Below are 15,519 nucleotides of genomic sequence, written 5' to 3' on the forward strand. Positions count from 1 at the left end.
CCTGGCTCTTCTTAACTCTTTCTTTAGGTCCTTCCTGGCTAACTTGTAACTCTCAGGCTCCCTAACTGAGCCTTCACGTCTCATCTTAACATAAGTCTCCTTCTTCCTCTTCACAAGAGATTCAACCTCCTTAGTAAACCACGGTTCCCTCACACGTCTGCTTCCTCCCTGCCTGACAGGTACATATTTATCAAGGGCGCGTGCGTAGTAGCTGTTCCTTGAACAAGTTCCACATTTCCATTGTGCCCATTCCCTGCAGTTTCCTTCCCCAACCTATGCCAGCTAAATCTCGCCTAATCGCATCATAATTTCCTTTCCCCCAGCTATAACTCTTGCCCTTCGGAATATACCTATCCTTTTCCATAGTTAAGGTAAACGTAATCGAATTGTGGTCACTGTCACCAAAGTGCTCACCTACCTCCAAATCTAACACCTGGCCTGGTTCATTCCCAAATCCAATGTGGCCTCGCCTCTTGTTGGTCTATCTACATACTGTGTCAGGAAGCCTTCCTGCACACATTGGACAAAAACCAACCCCTCCAAAGTACTCGAACTATAGCTTTTCCAGTCAATATTTGTAAAGTTAAAGTCCCCCAGTACAACTACCCTGTTACATTCGCTCCTATCCAGAATCATCTTTGCAATCTTTTCCTCTACATCTCAGCCCAAACTACCTCAGTAGACGAGTCCTCATCAAAAGTCCTTTCTGCCACTGTAATACTATCCTTGACTAACAATGCCACACCTCCCCCTCTTTTACCACCTTCCCTGCACTTACTGAAACATCTAAACCCTGGAACCTGCAACAACCATTCCTGTCCCTGCTCTATCCATGTCTCCGAGATGGCCACAACATTGAAATCCCAGGTACCAACCCATGCTGCAAGTTCACCCACCTTATTCCGATGCTCCTGGTGTTGAAGTATAAACACTTCAAACCACCTTCCTGCCTGCCAATACACTCCTGCGACCCTGAAACCTCATCCATGACCTCACTACTCTCAACCTCCTGCACACCGGAGCTACAATTCAGGTACCCACCCCCCCCTGCTGAATTAGTTTAAACCCTCCTGAAGAGCATTAGCAAATTTCCCCCCCCAAGATATTGGTACCCCTCTGATTCAGGTGCAGACCATCCTGTTTGTAGAGGTCCCACCTACCCCAGAAAGAGCCCCAATTGTCCAGGTATCTGAAACCCTCCCTCCTGCACCATCCCTGTAACCACGTGTTCAACTGCTCTCTCTCCCTATTCCTCTCCTCACTATCACGTGGCACGGATAACAAACCAGAGATAACAACTTTGTTTGTTCTAGCTCTAAGCTTACACCCTAACTCCCTGAATTTCTGCCTTACATCCCCATCCCTTTTACTACCTATGTCTTGAGTACCTATGTGAACCACAACTTGGGGCTGCTCCCCCTCCCCCTTAAGGATTTCGAAAACACGATCCGAGACACCGCGGACTCTGGCTCCTGGGAGGCAACACACCGACCGCGAGTCTCTCTCGTTCCCGCAGAATCTCCTACCCGTCCCTTTAACTATGGAGTCCCCAATGACTAATCCTCTACCCCTCTCCCCCCTTCCCTTCTGAGCCACAAGGACAGACTTCATCTGACCCATCTCATTTTGATTTGATTTATTATTGTCACATGTATTCGTATACAGTGAAAAATATTGTTTCTTGCACGCTATACAGACAAAGCACACCGTACATAGAGAAGGAAAGGAGAGGGTGCAAAATGTAGTGGTTCCTGTTCCCGCTGGCTCGAGGTGGACAGGAAACATGTCTCAATATTAAATAAGGGCTCACCCCTGTGAAAATCTGAACTTTTTAGTTGATTTTCCACCGGAAGCCGATTTCTGACACAAAAACAGACTCAGCACCTGTTTCCCACCTTGTGGCAGAAATTCAGCACTATAACCGCATAAAACAGCACTTTTGTTGCATAGGGTACACTTTCAAGATGCAGCATTCAGTAAAATCTTGCCGTACTCGCATCTGCCAAGAGCATAATATCACAAGTTTTTGTAAAATAACATAGCTGCATGATTGTCCCGTGTTAGCTGCATGACACAGCCACTTGCAGTTGCCCAGGTTGGCATTCAAGTTGTGCATCTATTCCTTCAACTCCAGTATACTTTGCTGCTTCTGCATCAAAAAGGCACCTTGAGAGAACTGCTGTGTGCAAGTAACATTACATGAGCTACATTTATTTTAAATATCAGATTATACTGTACTTCATTGTTATGAAACTTTAACGTTACTCTCTTGAATGTTGATGAAATTCTGCTGGTTAGCATTTCTAATAATTTGCTCTATTTTAACAGGTACCAAAGGTTTGAAAAGGCTTTTCTGCTGGCTGTAGATATAGGTTCACGAGACCTGTTCATGGTGAGTCATTTCCTGTAAATATCTGTCATTGCTAGGTCCAGATCTAGGGCGACACGGTAGCGCAGTGGTTAGCACTGCTGCCTCACAGCGCCAGGGTCCCAGGTTCGATTCCGGCCTCGGGTCACTGTCTGCGTGGAGTTTGCATGTTTTCCCCGTGTCTGCGTAGGTTTCCTCCCACAGTCCAAAGATGTGCAGGTTAGGTTGATTGGCCATGCTAAATTGACCCTAGTGTCAGGGGATTAGCAGGGTAAATATATGGGGATACGAGAATAGGGCCTGGGTGGGATTGTGGTCAATGCAGATTGGATGGGCTGAATGGCCTCTTTCTGCACTGTAGGAATTCTATGATCCACGCTATTTAAAGCAGAGCAGTATCAGCCAAGCAATACTTGCATATGCCCAGCCAATATGGTCAGTAGTTCTACTGTGTCCTTTTGATTTGTTGAGTTTCTTTCTGTGGCCTTGGACCTGTTTTGTATTTTGCAGATAGCAATTCAGACATTCTAGGCTTTTGTCTTTTTTTTGGGGTGCATGTAGACGACACCTTTCAGTATAATAAATCTGATATTTTTTATCCACTCCCTAAAGAGGTACAGCTGCAGCCACCCATGCTTTAGGTAACTGAAAGCTTATGCCACTTGAACAAATTATAAAATCTTCTGCAGGTACTTTCCAAACAAGAAAGCTAAAGTACAAACTCAAAGGCTTTGACACTTAACCCTTTTTTTTGGTCCTCCCATTTAATTAGCTACAGAAGTAAAATTAACCTGTGCAGAAAGTCTTGTGTGAAACACAGCATGTGCTCCTTGTTTCCAGAGATCTTGCACCACAATGTCACAGTGAGGTTGGATGGACAAAGCTGATAGCACTTTCTTAAGTCTCACAGCATGTATCTTCTGTGCTGAAGCTTTGATTGTATATAAAAGCATGAAAAGAAAAAGGCCATGTTTGGCAGGGGGGAGGGGAATGTGTGCAAGTGTCTGCTGTTACATAACAAAGACCTTCTATAGGCTTTTCTGTAATTCTAGAAAAAATGTTACTGTTAATTCTACAAAGTTATAAAGTTCTCCTGGGTATCTCGAAGAAAAAACTGGTTCAAAGAGAATACGGAGCGATCTTTGTCAATTGTCTGTGGCTATTTTTACAACTATCATTCAACAAAGTATAAAGTACTCCTGTCATTGTAACTACCTGCTCTCAAAGCTGTCCTGATGACTTCCCACTTGGAAAGTAAGCTAGCTTGCAGTTGGTATTATAAAGCCAGCAGCATTGAACAATTTGAAAGGGTTATTTGCACCTTAATTGCTATTTGTTTTTGTTGATTTATTCATTTCGTTACCACTTTTCTCTCTGGGAGTTCTCTTGTATCACCTGCCTTTAAATTAAAAGGATGAGCAGAGATCAGCTGCTCAGGGGCTATCATGTCACTTTAAACCGAGCCACTAGTAGGCATGAAAGATTCAGCCTGTGTGATTTGTGGTTTAATTTGACCTCCTTGGCTGTGACAAGGTTATAAATCTTATTCTAAATGACATGGTGGAAATTAGGACCTAGCTGTGTAGATAAAAATCAGTCTGAAGCTGTAGTCCAATATATTGCTGCCCTCCCACCCTATCTGGGCAGCACTGTGTCAAAATAAAATATATTTCATCTCAACACCTTTCCACATGCCAACATCAAGGCAGCAAAGATGAGGTTAGATAGGCAGTCGAAGGAAAGAGGGCTAGAGAGCAATGGGGACTGGGCAGGTACATGAAATTAAGACAAGTGTGAAAGATAAACACTAATGTTTGCCCAAATGGACGCTCTCTGTGTTGCGCGTTCTGCGTAAATTCTGGGTAGGGGTGAAAGGGTCGACAGTCTGGGCAAAGGTGTGACTTGTTGATTTGATTTATTATTGTCACAGGTATTAACATGCAGTGGAAAATATTGTTTCTTGCGTGCTCTACAGACAAAACATGCCGTTCATCGAGAAGGAAATGAGAGAGTGCAGAATGTAGTGTTACAGTCATAGCTAGGGTGTAGAGAAAGATCAACTTAATGCAGGGTAGGTCCTTTCAAAAGTCTGCCAGCAGCAGGGAAGAAGCTGTTCTTGAGTCGGTTGGTACGTGACCTCAGACTTCAGCCATAATACAAGTCCTGATTAATTTCAATCAGACTGCTTCCTCACAAAAAGGAGCTTCATTGTAATATCCAAATTCAAATGAAGGCACATTTAATTTTGTGCCACAAAATTGTCTGAAGAAGCTGCACTTTAGAGGAGCTGTTACCAGGTTGTGCTAGGTGGTGCAAGCTGACCTCCATTCATACCACCACAGGCATGATATTGCCAGTGGTTGTCAAGGTCACTATATCCTTCTATAATATAAAAGCAAAATACTGTGGATGCTGGCATCTGAAACAAAAACAGAAAATGCTGGAAATCTCAGCAGGTTTAACAGCATCTGTGGAGAGAGAATAGAGCCAATGCTTCAAGTCTGAAGGGTTTTAAAACAGGAGAGGGAAGACAGAAGTCAATAAAAATCGGCAGTTAAAAAGTCTAATGATGGAATATTCTGCACTTGGCTCACCACCACTTACTTATGGGCAATTAGGACATGAGATTAATGTCACATAGGACTTTACTGAGCCTGTCTTCATAAATTTGCACTATTTTAGAAAACTGCAGTTTTAAAATTTATTTTCCCTGTGTGAATTAGAACCAGGTATAATAAATAGCCGAATACATTTGAGATTACTGATCTGCTGACTGCTTTCTTTTGAATTTTAAAGGATATCTATTATGTGGCTTTGGATAAGGGTGAGTTGGCACTGGCTGAAGTTGCTAAGAAGAAAGCTAATGAGATTGATGCAGAATCAATAACCGTTGAAGTTGGTAAGAGTTAATTGTTAATTCTTCCTAAACGATAAGGCATTTTTATTTGGATCAATCGTATTTAAAATGCCTTAAATGTGGTTCCAGGGGCATTGATTAGAATTGGCAGCTAACTGACACGATTCTTGAAAAGGATTGATCTGAAATTGAAGTTGTGTTTTAAAGCTATAACACAAATATGCATTGTGAAAGTCTATGAATATTTTTGTAGCATTTAATTTTAAGTCAGTAAATTGTGTTCCACTCACTGCTTACCATCCTACTGTTATGGTTCAGGGCAGAAACTCAAGTGTTTTATGAAGCCCGCCTGAATCATAAGTTTTGCATTTTGAATTTGGCTAGGATAAGCACAAGATGCTTCACTTCAGGTGTGATTAAAATGACCCACTAGGGAGCTTTTATCAAACAGTGTTTAATTAAGAATATAGTTAGCATGTACAGTAAGAAAATTAGCAAGAACTTTTATCAATTACAAACAAGAAACAAAACAACCACTATAATGTATAACTCTTAATCAATAAATATATATCAAATATTCCAATCAAAACTAATATCCAATAAAGAAAACTCTTTAAACAGATTTATCACTGCACAGGCTAAAGCTCACATAATACTGCAATCCAGTTCCCTGGGTTGAATGCTGATTTCAAATGATCTTGAAAACTCAGAGCAGATTGTAGTCTTCAGCTCCTCAAAAACACCAAAACATAGATTCTTTACTGCAGGATGGCAAACAAGATGTGCTTTTATCTAAACGATCAAAGCAAAACAGAGAGGGAGAGACTTCTTTCAGCTATGCTTCTAACACTGCAGCCAAAACAAAACTAAAAATAGCCCTTGTCACCTGACTGGCACACAATTTTTTTTCTCCTCACACCAATGGCATCACCTAAGGCTGTGAGCATCATTTTTTAAAAAACGTTTCTTAAAGTGACACATCACATTACCCAAAGTATTGAGTTATGGAATATCAGTAAAATCATTTTGATGGAAAACATATTTGTTAGCTGAAAGCTGTAAGATATCTTCAAGGAGTCAAATGATGTATTATTATAACAGGGGCCCCATAAAGCCACGACACAACATCCTTCACAGTCCCAGCAGAACCGGAAAGGATCTTTCGTAATGGGATCTCTCTCCTTATCCCTCAATCCTATTCAAGGGGCTGTCTGCTTTTTCTGTCACCTCTCAAGAGGATTTGCTGCATGGTTTTGGGTGAGGTGGCGAGTGCATATATTGCGCTACAATGGTGTGGGACAGAGCAAAATGTCTAACCATCCATCATATGTCCTTTCATCCCTCGATATGTTCAGTTGGAAGATATTGGAGACAACTTTCAAATTTGGCGGTGGCATAAAACTGGTGTTATTGGGTTGGTCATTCAATTTACACCTTGCCTGATTTTCCTGTTCATTGATTTCCTGTGGATAGGACAATCAGGCAAGGAGGATAATGGGATCATCAAGTAGATAGCCACCAGATTTGGACCACTGCCTAAATTAGTGGGAGAAATTATTTTCAACTAAAAAAATAAGCCCATGTTTCCAGGCAGACTACAATTCAGGAAACTTAAAAAGAAGATCCATTTCCTCCTATGCTCTGAAATAGCACTCAAAAAACGTGTGCGCTGCAAAGGGAAAATGGGCCTAAATTCTTTATTTTCATTTCATAGAACATAGAACATAGAACAGTACAGCACAGAACAGGCCCTTCGGCCCACGATGTTGTGCCGAGCTTTATCTGAAACCAAGATCAAGCTATCCCACTCCCTATCATCCTGGTGTGCTCCATGTGCCTATCCAATAACCGCTTAAATGTTTCTAAAGTGTCTGACTCCACTATCACTGCAGGCAGTCCATTCCACACCCCAACCACTCTCTGCGTAAAGAACCTACCTCTGATATCCGTCCTGTATCTCCCATCACGAACCCTATAGTTATTTCATAGCATCTTGATAGTGTATCACTAGAATTTCCGCAATAGAATTTCTGGCATCTGCAGCAAGTCATGTCTAATAAGCACACAATGACAAACCGTAGTTGTAAACATTTTTTGAGGACTCTGCCAACACATTTCCTTTTATTAACACCAGCTGGCAGTTGTGAATTAGAATAAATTCAGTAAATTTACTAACTAATACTGGACTGAGAAAACAATATTAGTAATGATGACCATGAAGCTAAGAGATTGTCATAAATTCCAAAGTGGTTCATTAACACCCTTTAGCTAAGGAAACTTGTGGTCCTTGCCCACTGTGGCCTAAATGTGACTCCAGGCCCACGCCAATGCAGTTAACTCTTAACTGACCTCTGAAATGACCTAGCAAGCCACTCAGCGTCAGCTCATCAGCACCTTCTCCAGGGTAATTAGGGATGGGTATAAATGCTAGCTAGCCTTGCCAGCAATGCCCATATCCTATGAATTAATTAAAAATTAGGGACAGATCACCCATTAAAAACATTGCTTGCCTCCTTGAACAAAAAGAGCAGTGTCGCAATCAAATTAGCACCCTCCTCCTTTTGACTGTGCCATTACCTTCATTCCCCACCTACAATTTGTCCCCATGATGATTCTTACTCACCAAGGCAGACAGCAGTGTCTATGCGAGGGACCATTCAGTGTACCTGTAGAAATCCTAGTTTCTTCTGCCAATTTACAAGAGCCAAACCACAAAATTATCCAGTTTCTGTCTGAGAATTTATTGCATGGATGGGCAAAAACATCACGTTTGATCATTACCAAATTCTAAAAGTCGCAGCTTCTTTTCAGCTCCAGACCCTTTTCACATAACCATCAGAGACCATTACTGAATATTGGCAGGCATCTGCCCATAACAATCAGCCTCTTCTTTACTGATCGTAACCGGTCAAACTCCTCCTCCACCTGCCCCACCCCATTGGTGATTATGCTTTTTTCTTGGCTGTGGGAAGTCTCTTTTTCTTAGATGGTCTCAGCTGAAAAAGACAGAGAGCAACTTAAATATAATAGCCAGGAACATTATAATTTACAATCATTCCAAGAACTGGTGGCACGTGTCAATGTATAGACAGCAAGAACCTCCAAACGCCAACTGTTTTTGGCGATATTGGTTGAGAATGATATTGGCCAGGACACTGGGCAAACTCCCCTGTTCTGGAGAGCCACATCATTTTGTTTAGCACCTTAGTCAGCAGATGCTATCATCAACATGAAACATTCCACTAAGCTATCAATTTCTGACAGATGAGAAGTCTACCAATGAAATTAGACCGATATATACTTAAGAATAGACGCCACAGAAGGTGAACACAGAGCAGAAATTAGTCCCCGTAACACCAATTTTTGGATGAATATTGGAGATGGGTGGACCATTTTTCAGCTGCAATTCCTTGCGCTCTACCACCCCAATATGGCAGCTGACAATCTCTACTTGGAATAGCCAACTAAAATGAATGCGAGGCTCCATGAATATGTTAAACAGGTGCCAAAGGCTTGTTTTCAAAATTGAAAGGTAAATCTGGCAAAACTGGATGAACTGGGTCTCCAGCAGCCTAATTAGCTGTTCTTAATAGGACTGTTGGAGGCCACTGGCAGACAGGCAAGTTGTTGTCCCATTGGGTCCATTGCAATGCTATGGAGTGCTGCCAGTAAACAGTGGAGTCAATTGAGGGAGATGCACATAATGCCGGATTTAAAGGAATGAAGCATTCACGTTGAGGATCATGTCGACCCATAGGGTATTGTGTTGATAAAATAGGTCAAAGATGTAAAGGGACTTCAATTCAACAAGAATTTTAATGGCATTGGGGAAGGGAGCCAATGCTGGTTAGCAAGGACCGATATGACGGGTATGTTGGTCTCCTGCATGCTGCTGTGCTTCTCAGTTGTGATAGTGAATCGTGTAGCTTATCATTGCTTCTTTAGAGTTCCCCAGTGATCCGGCAGCACAATTGCTGTTTCAATACTGGAATTCACTGCTCAGTGAGCACCTTGGTTTTTGGCATTTGCTTCAGAGAAATTCAGCAGAGCAAAGAGCACTGGATGGTGCAAAAGTTAGATAAAATGCATTTCTCAATTCAAATGAACAGGAGGCATTGAAATTAAATTCCTTCCATGGCCAATCTACTACCACGGAACTGAATTTGAAATATATTTTTCTGGAAGAAGGACTTGAGTAAGTTCTATTGAAGAATTGAATGACATTTTTATTGACTTACCACTAAATAAGATTTAGCAAACCAGATGGGGTTGAATTGGACTTTGTTTATGGGGGTAAAGCTACAATGAGGCCAGCTTTTGGAACAATATCCTGTGTCAAAGGACTCATGAAAAAAGTCTGATCTGAAATTAGGTGGGGTGATATTTACTGCTGACTGCCTAAATCTGACTAATCATTGAAGTGAGGATGATGTTGCCAGGCTTGAGCCCCTTACAGAAATAATCAAGAGACCAAATGCTAACTTTAGATCCCCTTGCAGAAATATGGCACTGCTGAGTGAGACGGGATCAGTAAGTTGCAACCAACTAAGGGTAATTATGTATTTAAAAAACCTTCCTGACAGGAATGTCAAGTATATTGCCTAACTCTACAGCTCTTGGAAACATTATCCTAGTCCCTTCGCCTGCAGGTTGGACCAAGCAATACCAGAATGACTGCAGAGGCTGGTGGTTGCAGAGGCAGGCTGGGCAGAAGGCCTGCCTCGATACATCAGCACTGTATCACAGTTTTTAAAAAGACTAGAAAAGCATAAACTGCCCTCATCACACACTCCATGCGCCATCCATACCAACTCATGCCCTGCCACCAACTCCCATTAGGCACTTTTTACGCACATTCATACCAACTTTTAGAAATCCTAAAGAGCAACTTATCTCCGCCAAAGGTGTTCCAGCACCATATCCAAACGGGTATCTCACCTAACATATCCATAAGGTTCAGCCTTGCTCCTATCTGTGCACGTCAGGTTTTAGACACCACTTGCACCAAAATCACATTTTGCTGATTTCTGTGGGTAGCTGCTTCTGCAAAATGCGCATCTCATGTTCAGAGGCCAGGCATCAGATTTAGACTTGTTCCACCATTTTCACAATGAGGAAGAGTTTGTCTGTCATTGCAAAACTCCAAGCCTTAGTGACAAAAGCTGTGTTCAGTATTGTTCCGCACCACCAGCTCCCCCACCCCCAACCACTTTTCCCAATATGACTACTTGGACTCAGATACAGAGAGTCACAAACCCTGTCCCAGCTATTGAAGTTTTTTTACTTGGGCCACTCTTATGTCACTAAAGTGTTTCAAAGAACAATACAGCACAGGAACAGGCCCTTTGGCCCTCCAAGCCTGCGCCGCTCATGTGCCCACTAGACCATTCTTTTGTATCCCTCTATTCCCAGTCTGTTCATGTGGTTATCTAGATAAGTCTTAAACGATCCCAGCGTGTCCGCCTCAATCACCTTGCTTGGCAGTGCATTCCAGGCCCCCACCACCCTCTGTGTAAAATACGTCCCCCTGACATCTGTGTTGAACCTTGCTCCCCTCACCTTGAACCCATGACCCCTTGTGTTCGTCACCTCCGACCTGGGAAAAAGCTTCCCACTGTTCACTCTATCTATGCCCTTCATAATTTTATACACCTCTATTAGGTCGCCCCTCATCCTCCGTCTTTCCAAGGAGAACATCCCCAGTTTACCCAATCTCTCCTCATAGCTAAGACTCTCCATACCAGGCAACATCCTGGTAAACCTTCTCTGCACTCTCTCTAAAGCCTCCACGTCCTTCTGGTAGTGTGGCGAGCAGAACTGGACGCAGTATTTCAAATGTGGCCTAACCATCGTTCTATACAGCTGCAACATCATATGCCAACTTTTATATTCTATGCCCCGTCCAATAAAGGCAAGCATGCCATATGCCTTCTTCACCACCCTGTCCACCTGTGCTGCCACCTTTAAGGATCTGTGGACTTGTACACCCAGGTCCCTCTGTGTGTCTATACTCCTGATGGTTCTGCCTTTTATTGTATAGCTCCCCCTTACATTAGATCTACCGAAATGCATCACTTCGCATTTATCTGGATTAAATTCCATCTGCCATTTCTCCGCCCAATGTTCCAGCCTATCTATATCCTGCTGTATTCTCTGACAATGTTCATTGCTATCCGCAACTCCGGCAATCTTCATGTCGTCCGCAAACTTACTGATCACACCAGCTACATCTTCCTCCAAATCATTGATATCTATCACAAACAGCAGAGGTCCCAGTACAGAGCTCTGCGGACCACCACTAGTCACAGACCTCCAATTGGAAAAAGACCTCTCCAGAACTATACAAGAAATCAAAATCCATTCTCCCCGCCCCCCCCCCCCCTCCACCCAACAGTACAGTCAAACCTGCATCACCCTCCTAATGCAGCACAAACATTCTACATACCCATGCTTGTTTGTTAAGCTTCCAGTTGATCCGTCTTTTTAACATCTCTGATAGCTTTACCCATCACCCATGTGCTCGCTGACCTGTGTTGGCTCCTAGTTAAGCAGTGCCTCGATTTTTAAATTCTTCTTCTTGTTTTCAAATCCTTCCTTGCCTTGCCCTACTCTATCCTGTAATCTCCTCCAATCCTACAACCCCCTGAGATATCTGCACTCCCTCAATTCTGGCCGCTTGAGCATTCCTAATTTCCATCACTCCATCATTGGCGACTGTGTCTTCAACTGCATAGACCTTGAGCTCTAGAAACCGTCCCTACACGTTGCTGCCTCTATCTCCTTCTTTAAGACATTCCTTAAAACCTATCTCGTGACTCGGAGGACATCCTACAAAATCGAATAGTTTGTAGTGTTTGCCAGGTTACATTCCTGCATACATTACTTTTTGACAAACCCCATAGACAAAACCTGATTTTTTTGTTGCAATGTTCATAATCTAACATATTAATTTCAGCATAGCTATTAAGCAGAGGAGGGTTTGTGATATATATCAGCTCCTAAACGTGAAATTGAAATAATATGCAAAACTAAACAGACATTTTAAACGATCCAAGGAAGAAAAATATAGAAAGACTTTTATGCAGCCACTATATTTTGAATAGGAAATAATTAATCCCCTTTAAATTCTAGTAATTTTTCAGTCTGAGAAGTAAGCCCATTTTGTTTTTAAATGTTAGAATTCACAACAGTGTTGCCTAGATTTTCTGATTAGGTTCAAGCAAGGCTACAAGTATGTTGCTGTGCACATATCCAGCATCTGCGTGCTAACACATTCTCTGGTATGACAAGCCTTGAGGATTGGGAGGTCATTGTGAGGTAAGAAATGAGTGTGTTGTTGCAGGACGTCAAAGGTTAAATGCATGTTAGAAAGCATGCGGGGCCTGTCTACTTTTGCACCCGGGGGAGACTAGGGCTACCGCAATCCTTAGAGATTCTCATATACATAAACCTCACACTCGAGCAGCACCTAGACAAAGCATAAGACTAGGTTTAAGAGCACATATCTAACACCCTGTTATCAAGAGGAAGCAGTAAAGCAAATGCTAAGCAGTTGCACATGACATGGTTTGACATTAGAGACATGCTGTACTGATGTGTTTGCAGAGTGCGCCCCTGCACAGGTTTGCCTGCATGTTTAATCAAGTGGTAATATGATATTTGTGTTTTGCCTGGAGGATTTAAGGCACATTTGTGAATGCCATGGGAAGATGCTGAAAGAACGTTTAATATAGTGACTAAATTTTCAAGTTATGCAATTTCCGACATGACTTGACAAATGGCTTTGCAGCCAGCACTGGATTCTATTCCATAGCCTCGTTAAGTTCCTCCTGCTCCTCTTGGTGTAACAGAGCTTCAGTGATAATGTTATTTTGTTGGTTAAAGTTGTACTGCATGCAGAACACTACCATGGTGCTTGAAATCTTGTCAGGTATGCGCAAAGATCAGTCAAATAAATTAACGTATCTCATAGCTTATCCCATTTATCATTGTGAGCAATTTTGCTGCTTTTTCCTAACGTGTACAGTTCTTGTTGTGGAGTGGCAGCCAAATTGTGTGTTGTGATCGGTGCATTGTAAAACTTGTATTCTTTCTTCTTGTAATATTCCAGCAGTTTTTTTAAAAATTATCTCATTGCATTGTGACCATGTGGAAATGTTTGCTTTTATTTACCACTCCTTTTCTAAGTCTTTCTCAGTTTGAAGGTTAATAGCTATGCTGAAATTAATATGTTAGATTATGAACATTGCAACAAAAAAATCAGGCTTTGTCTATGGGGTTTGTCAAAAAGTAATGAATGCAGGAATGTAACCTGGCAAACACTACAAACTATTCGATTTTGTAGGATGTCCTCCGAGTCACGACATTGGAGCTTCATTCTGAATTGTAAATAGTGTGTCAGGGAAGTCAAAAATTCACATATTTAGAAGGTAAGCGCTGTTAATTGCAAAGCTTTGTGGAAATTATTTATATTGAGTTTTGCTATAACCGTTCGGAGCTGAGATATTCTGAAAAAATGAAATACTTCTGGTATTCCATTCCAGCTCTCCCAGCATTATGGCAATGGGTTAGCCAACCCCAGGAGGTTGGAATTGGGTCTTCACTGGGGCCAAACTTTGATTTCAGCCCATGCATATAAAATATTTTTTTGAAAAGAAAAGTGACATTTTTTTATTCAAACAGTCATTTGGTAGTTCAGAACATTCAGAGTATTGCTGAAAATAGATGTTCTGTCATAGCTTTTCGACTCGCACTCATCAGGACAATCAGAAGAATACCAGTGTCAGGGGAAGCAAAAACTTTTTACTGTGCGAAAAGAGGGTGCTAATTGGTTGGCAAGTGGACTCTGAGTGGTAGAGTCATTGCCATACAGGTTGCACCAGTTGATGGTGACTGACAGTTAACTGCAAAGCATTATTTGAAAGTTAAGTGAGGCAGTTTGATTCTAATTAGTCAAGTCACTAAATTTCAAATAATCGCTTCTACCATATCTTAGAACATAGAACAGTACAGCACAGTACAGGCCCTTCGGCCCTCGATGTTGTGCCGAGCTTTGTCCGAAACCAAGATCAAGCTATCCCACTCCCTATCATTCTGGTGTGCTCCATGTGCCTATCTAATAACCGCTTGAAAGTTCCTAAAGTGTCCGACTCCACTATCACAGCAGGCAGTCCATTCCAGACCCCAACCACTCTCTGAGTAAAGAACCTACCTCGGACATCCCTCCTATATCTCCCACCATGAACCTTATAGTTATGCCCTCTAGTAACAGCTACATCCACCCGAGGAAATAGTCTCTGAACGTCCACTCTATCTATCCCCCTCATCATCTTATAAACCTCTATTAAGTCGCCACTCATCCTCCTCTGCTCTAAAGAGAAAAGCCCTAGCTCTCTCAACCTTTCCTCATGAGACCTACCCTCCAAACCAGGCAGCATCCTGGTAAATCTCCTCTGCGCTCTCTCCAATGCTTCCACATCCTTCTTATAGTGAGGTGACCAGAACTGCACACAATATTCCAAATGTGGTCTCACCAAGGTCCTGTACAGTTGCAACATAACCCCACGGCTCTTAAACTCAAACCCCCGTTAATAAACGCCAACACACTATAGGCCGCCTTCACGGCTCTATCCACTTGAGTGGCAACCTTCAGAGATCTGTGGATGTGAACCCCAAGATCTCTCTGTTCCTCCACATTCCTCAGAACCCTGCCGTTGACCCTGTAATTCACATTCAAATTTGTCCTACCAAAATGAATCACCTCGCACTTATCAGTGTTAAGCTCCGTCTGCCATTTTTCAGCCCAGCTTTGCATCCTATCAATGTCTCTTTGCAGCCTACAACAGCCCTCCACCTCATCCACTACTCCACCAATCTTGGTGTCATCAGCAAATTTACTGACCCACCCTTCAGCCCCCTCCTCCAAGTCATTGATAAAAATCACAAAAAGCAGAGGACCCAGCACTGATCCCTGTGGTACACCGCTGGTAACTGGTCTCCAGTCTGAAAATTTTCCATCCACCACCACCCTCTGTCTTCTATGAGATAGCCAGTTACTTATCCAATCGGCCAAATTTCCCTCTATCCCACACCTCCTTACTTTCTTCATGAGCCTACCATGGGGAACCTTATCAAACGCCTTACTAAAATCCATGTATACGACATCAACTGCTCTACCTTCATCTACACACTTAGTTACCTCCTTAAAGAATTCAATCAAATTTGTGAGGCAAGACTTACCCTTCACGAATCTGTGCTGACTAATACGGATTAAGCTGCATCTTTCCAAATGGTC

The 15,519-nt window shown here is 42.3% G+C and overlaps 1 protein-coding gene across 10 annotated transcripts in view; it reads left to right on the forward strand.

The window, feature by feature from the left end:
- Positions 1-15,519, forward strand: part of wdpcp (WD repeat containing planar cell polarity effector) — a 142,667-nt gene that overhangs the window by 75,527 nt on the left and 51,621 nt on the right. For 9 of the 10 annotated variants that reach the window (XM_078230436.1, XM_078230442.1, XM_078230438.1 and 6 more), the window contains 2 exons: positions 2,329-2,392; positions 5,165-5,267. In XM_078230436.1, coding sequence (XP_078086562.1) covers positions 2,329-2,392; positions 5,165-5,267 — 167 coding nt within the window. The remainder of the gene's footprint in view (positions 1-2,328; positions 2,393-5,164; positions 5,268-15,519) is intronic. The other variant, XM_078230443.1, reaches the window with a different exon arrangement.

This window comes from Mustelus asterias, chromosome 15 (genome assembly GCF_964213995.1).
Source record: "Mustelus asterias chromosome 15, sMusAst1.hap1.1, whole genome shotgun sequence".
Lineage (NCBI taxonomy): Eukaryota > Metazoa > Chordata > Chondrichthyes > Carcharhiniformes > Triakidae > Mustelus > Mustelus asterias.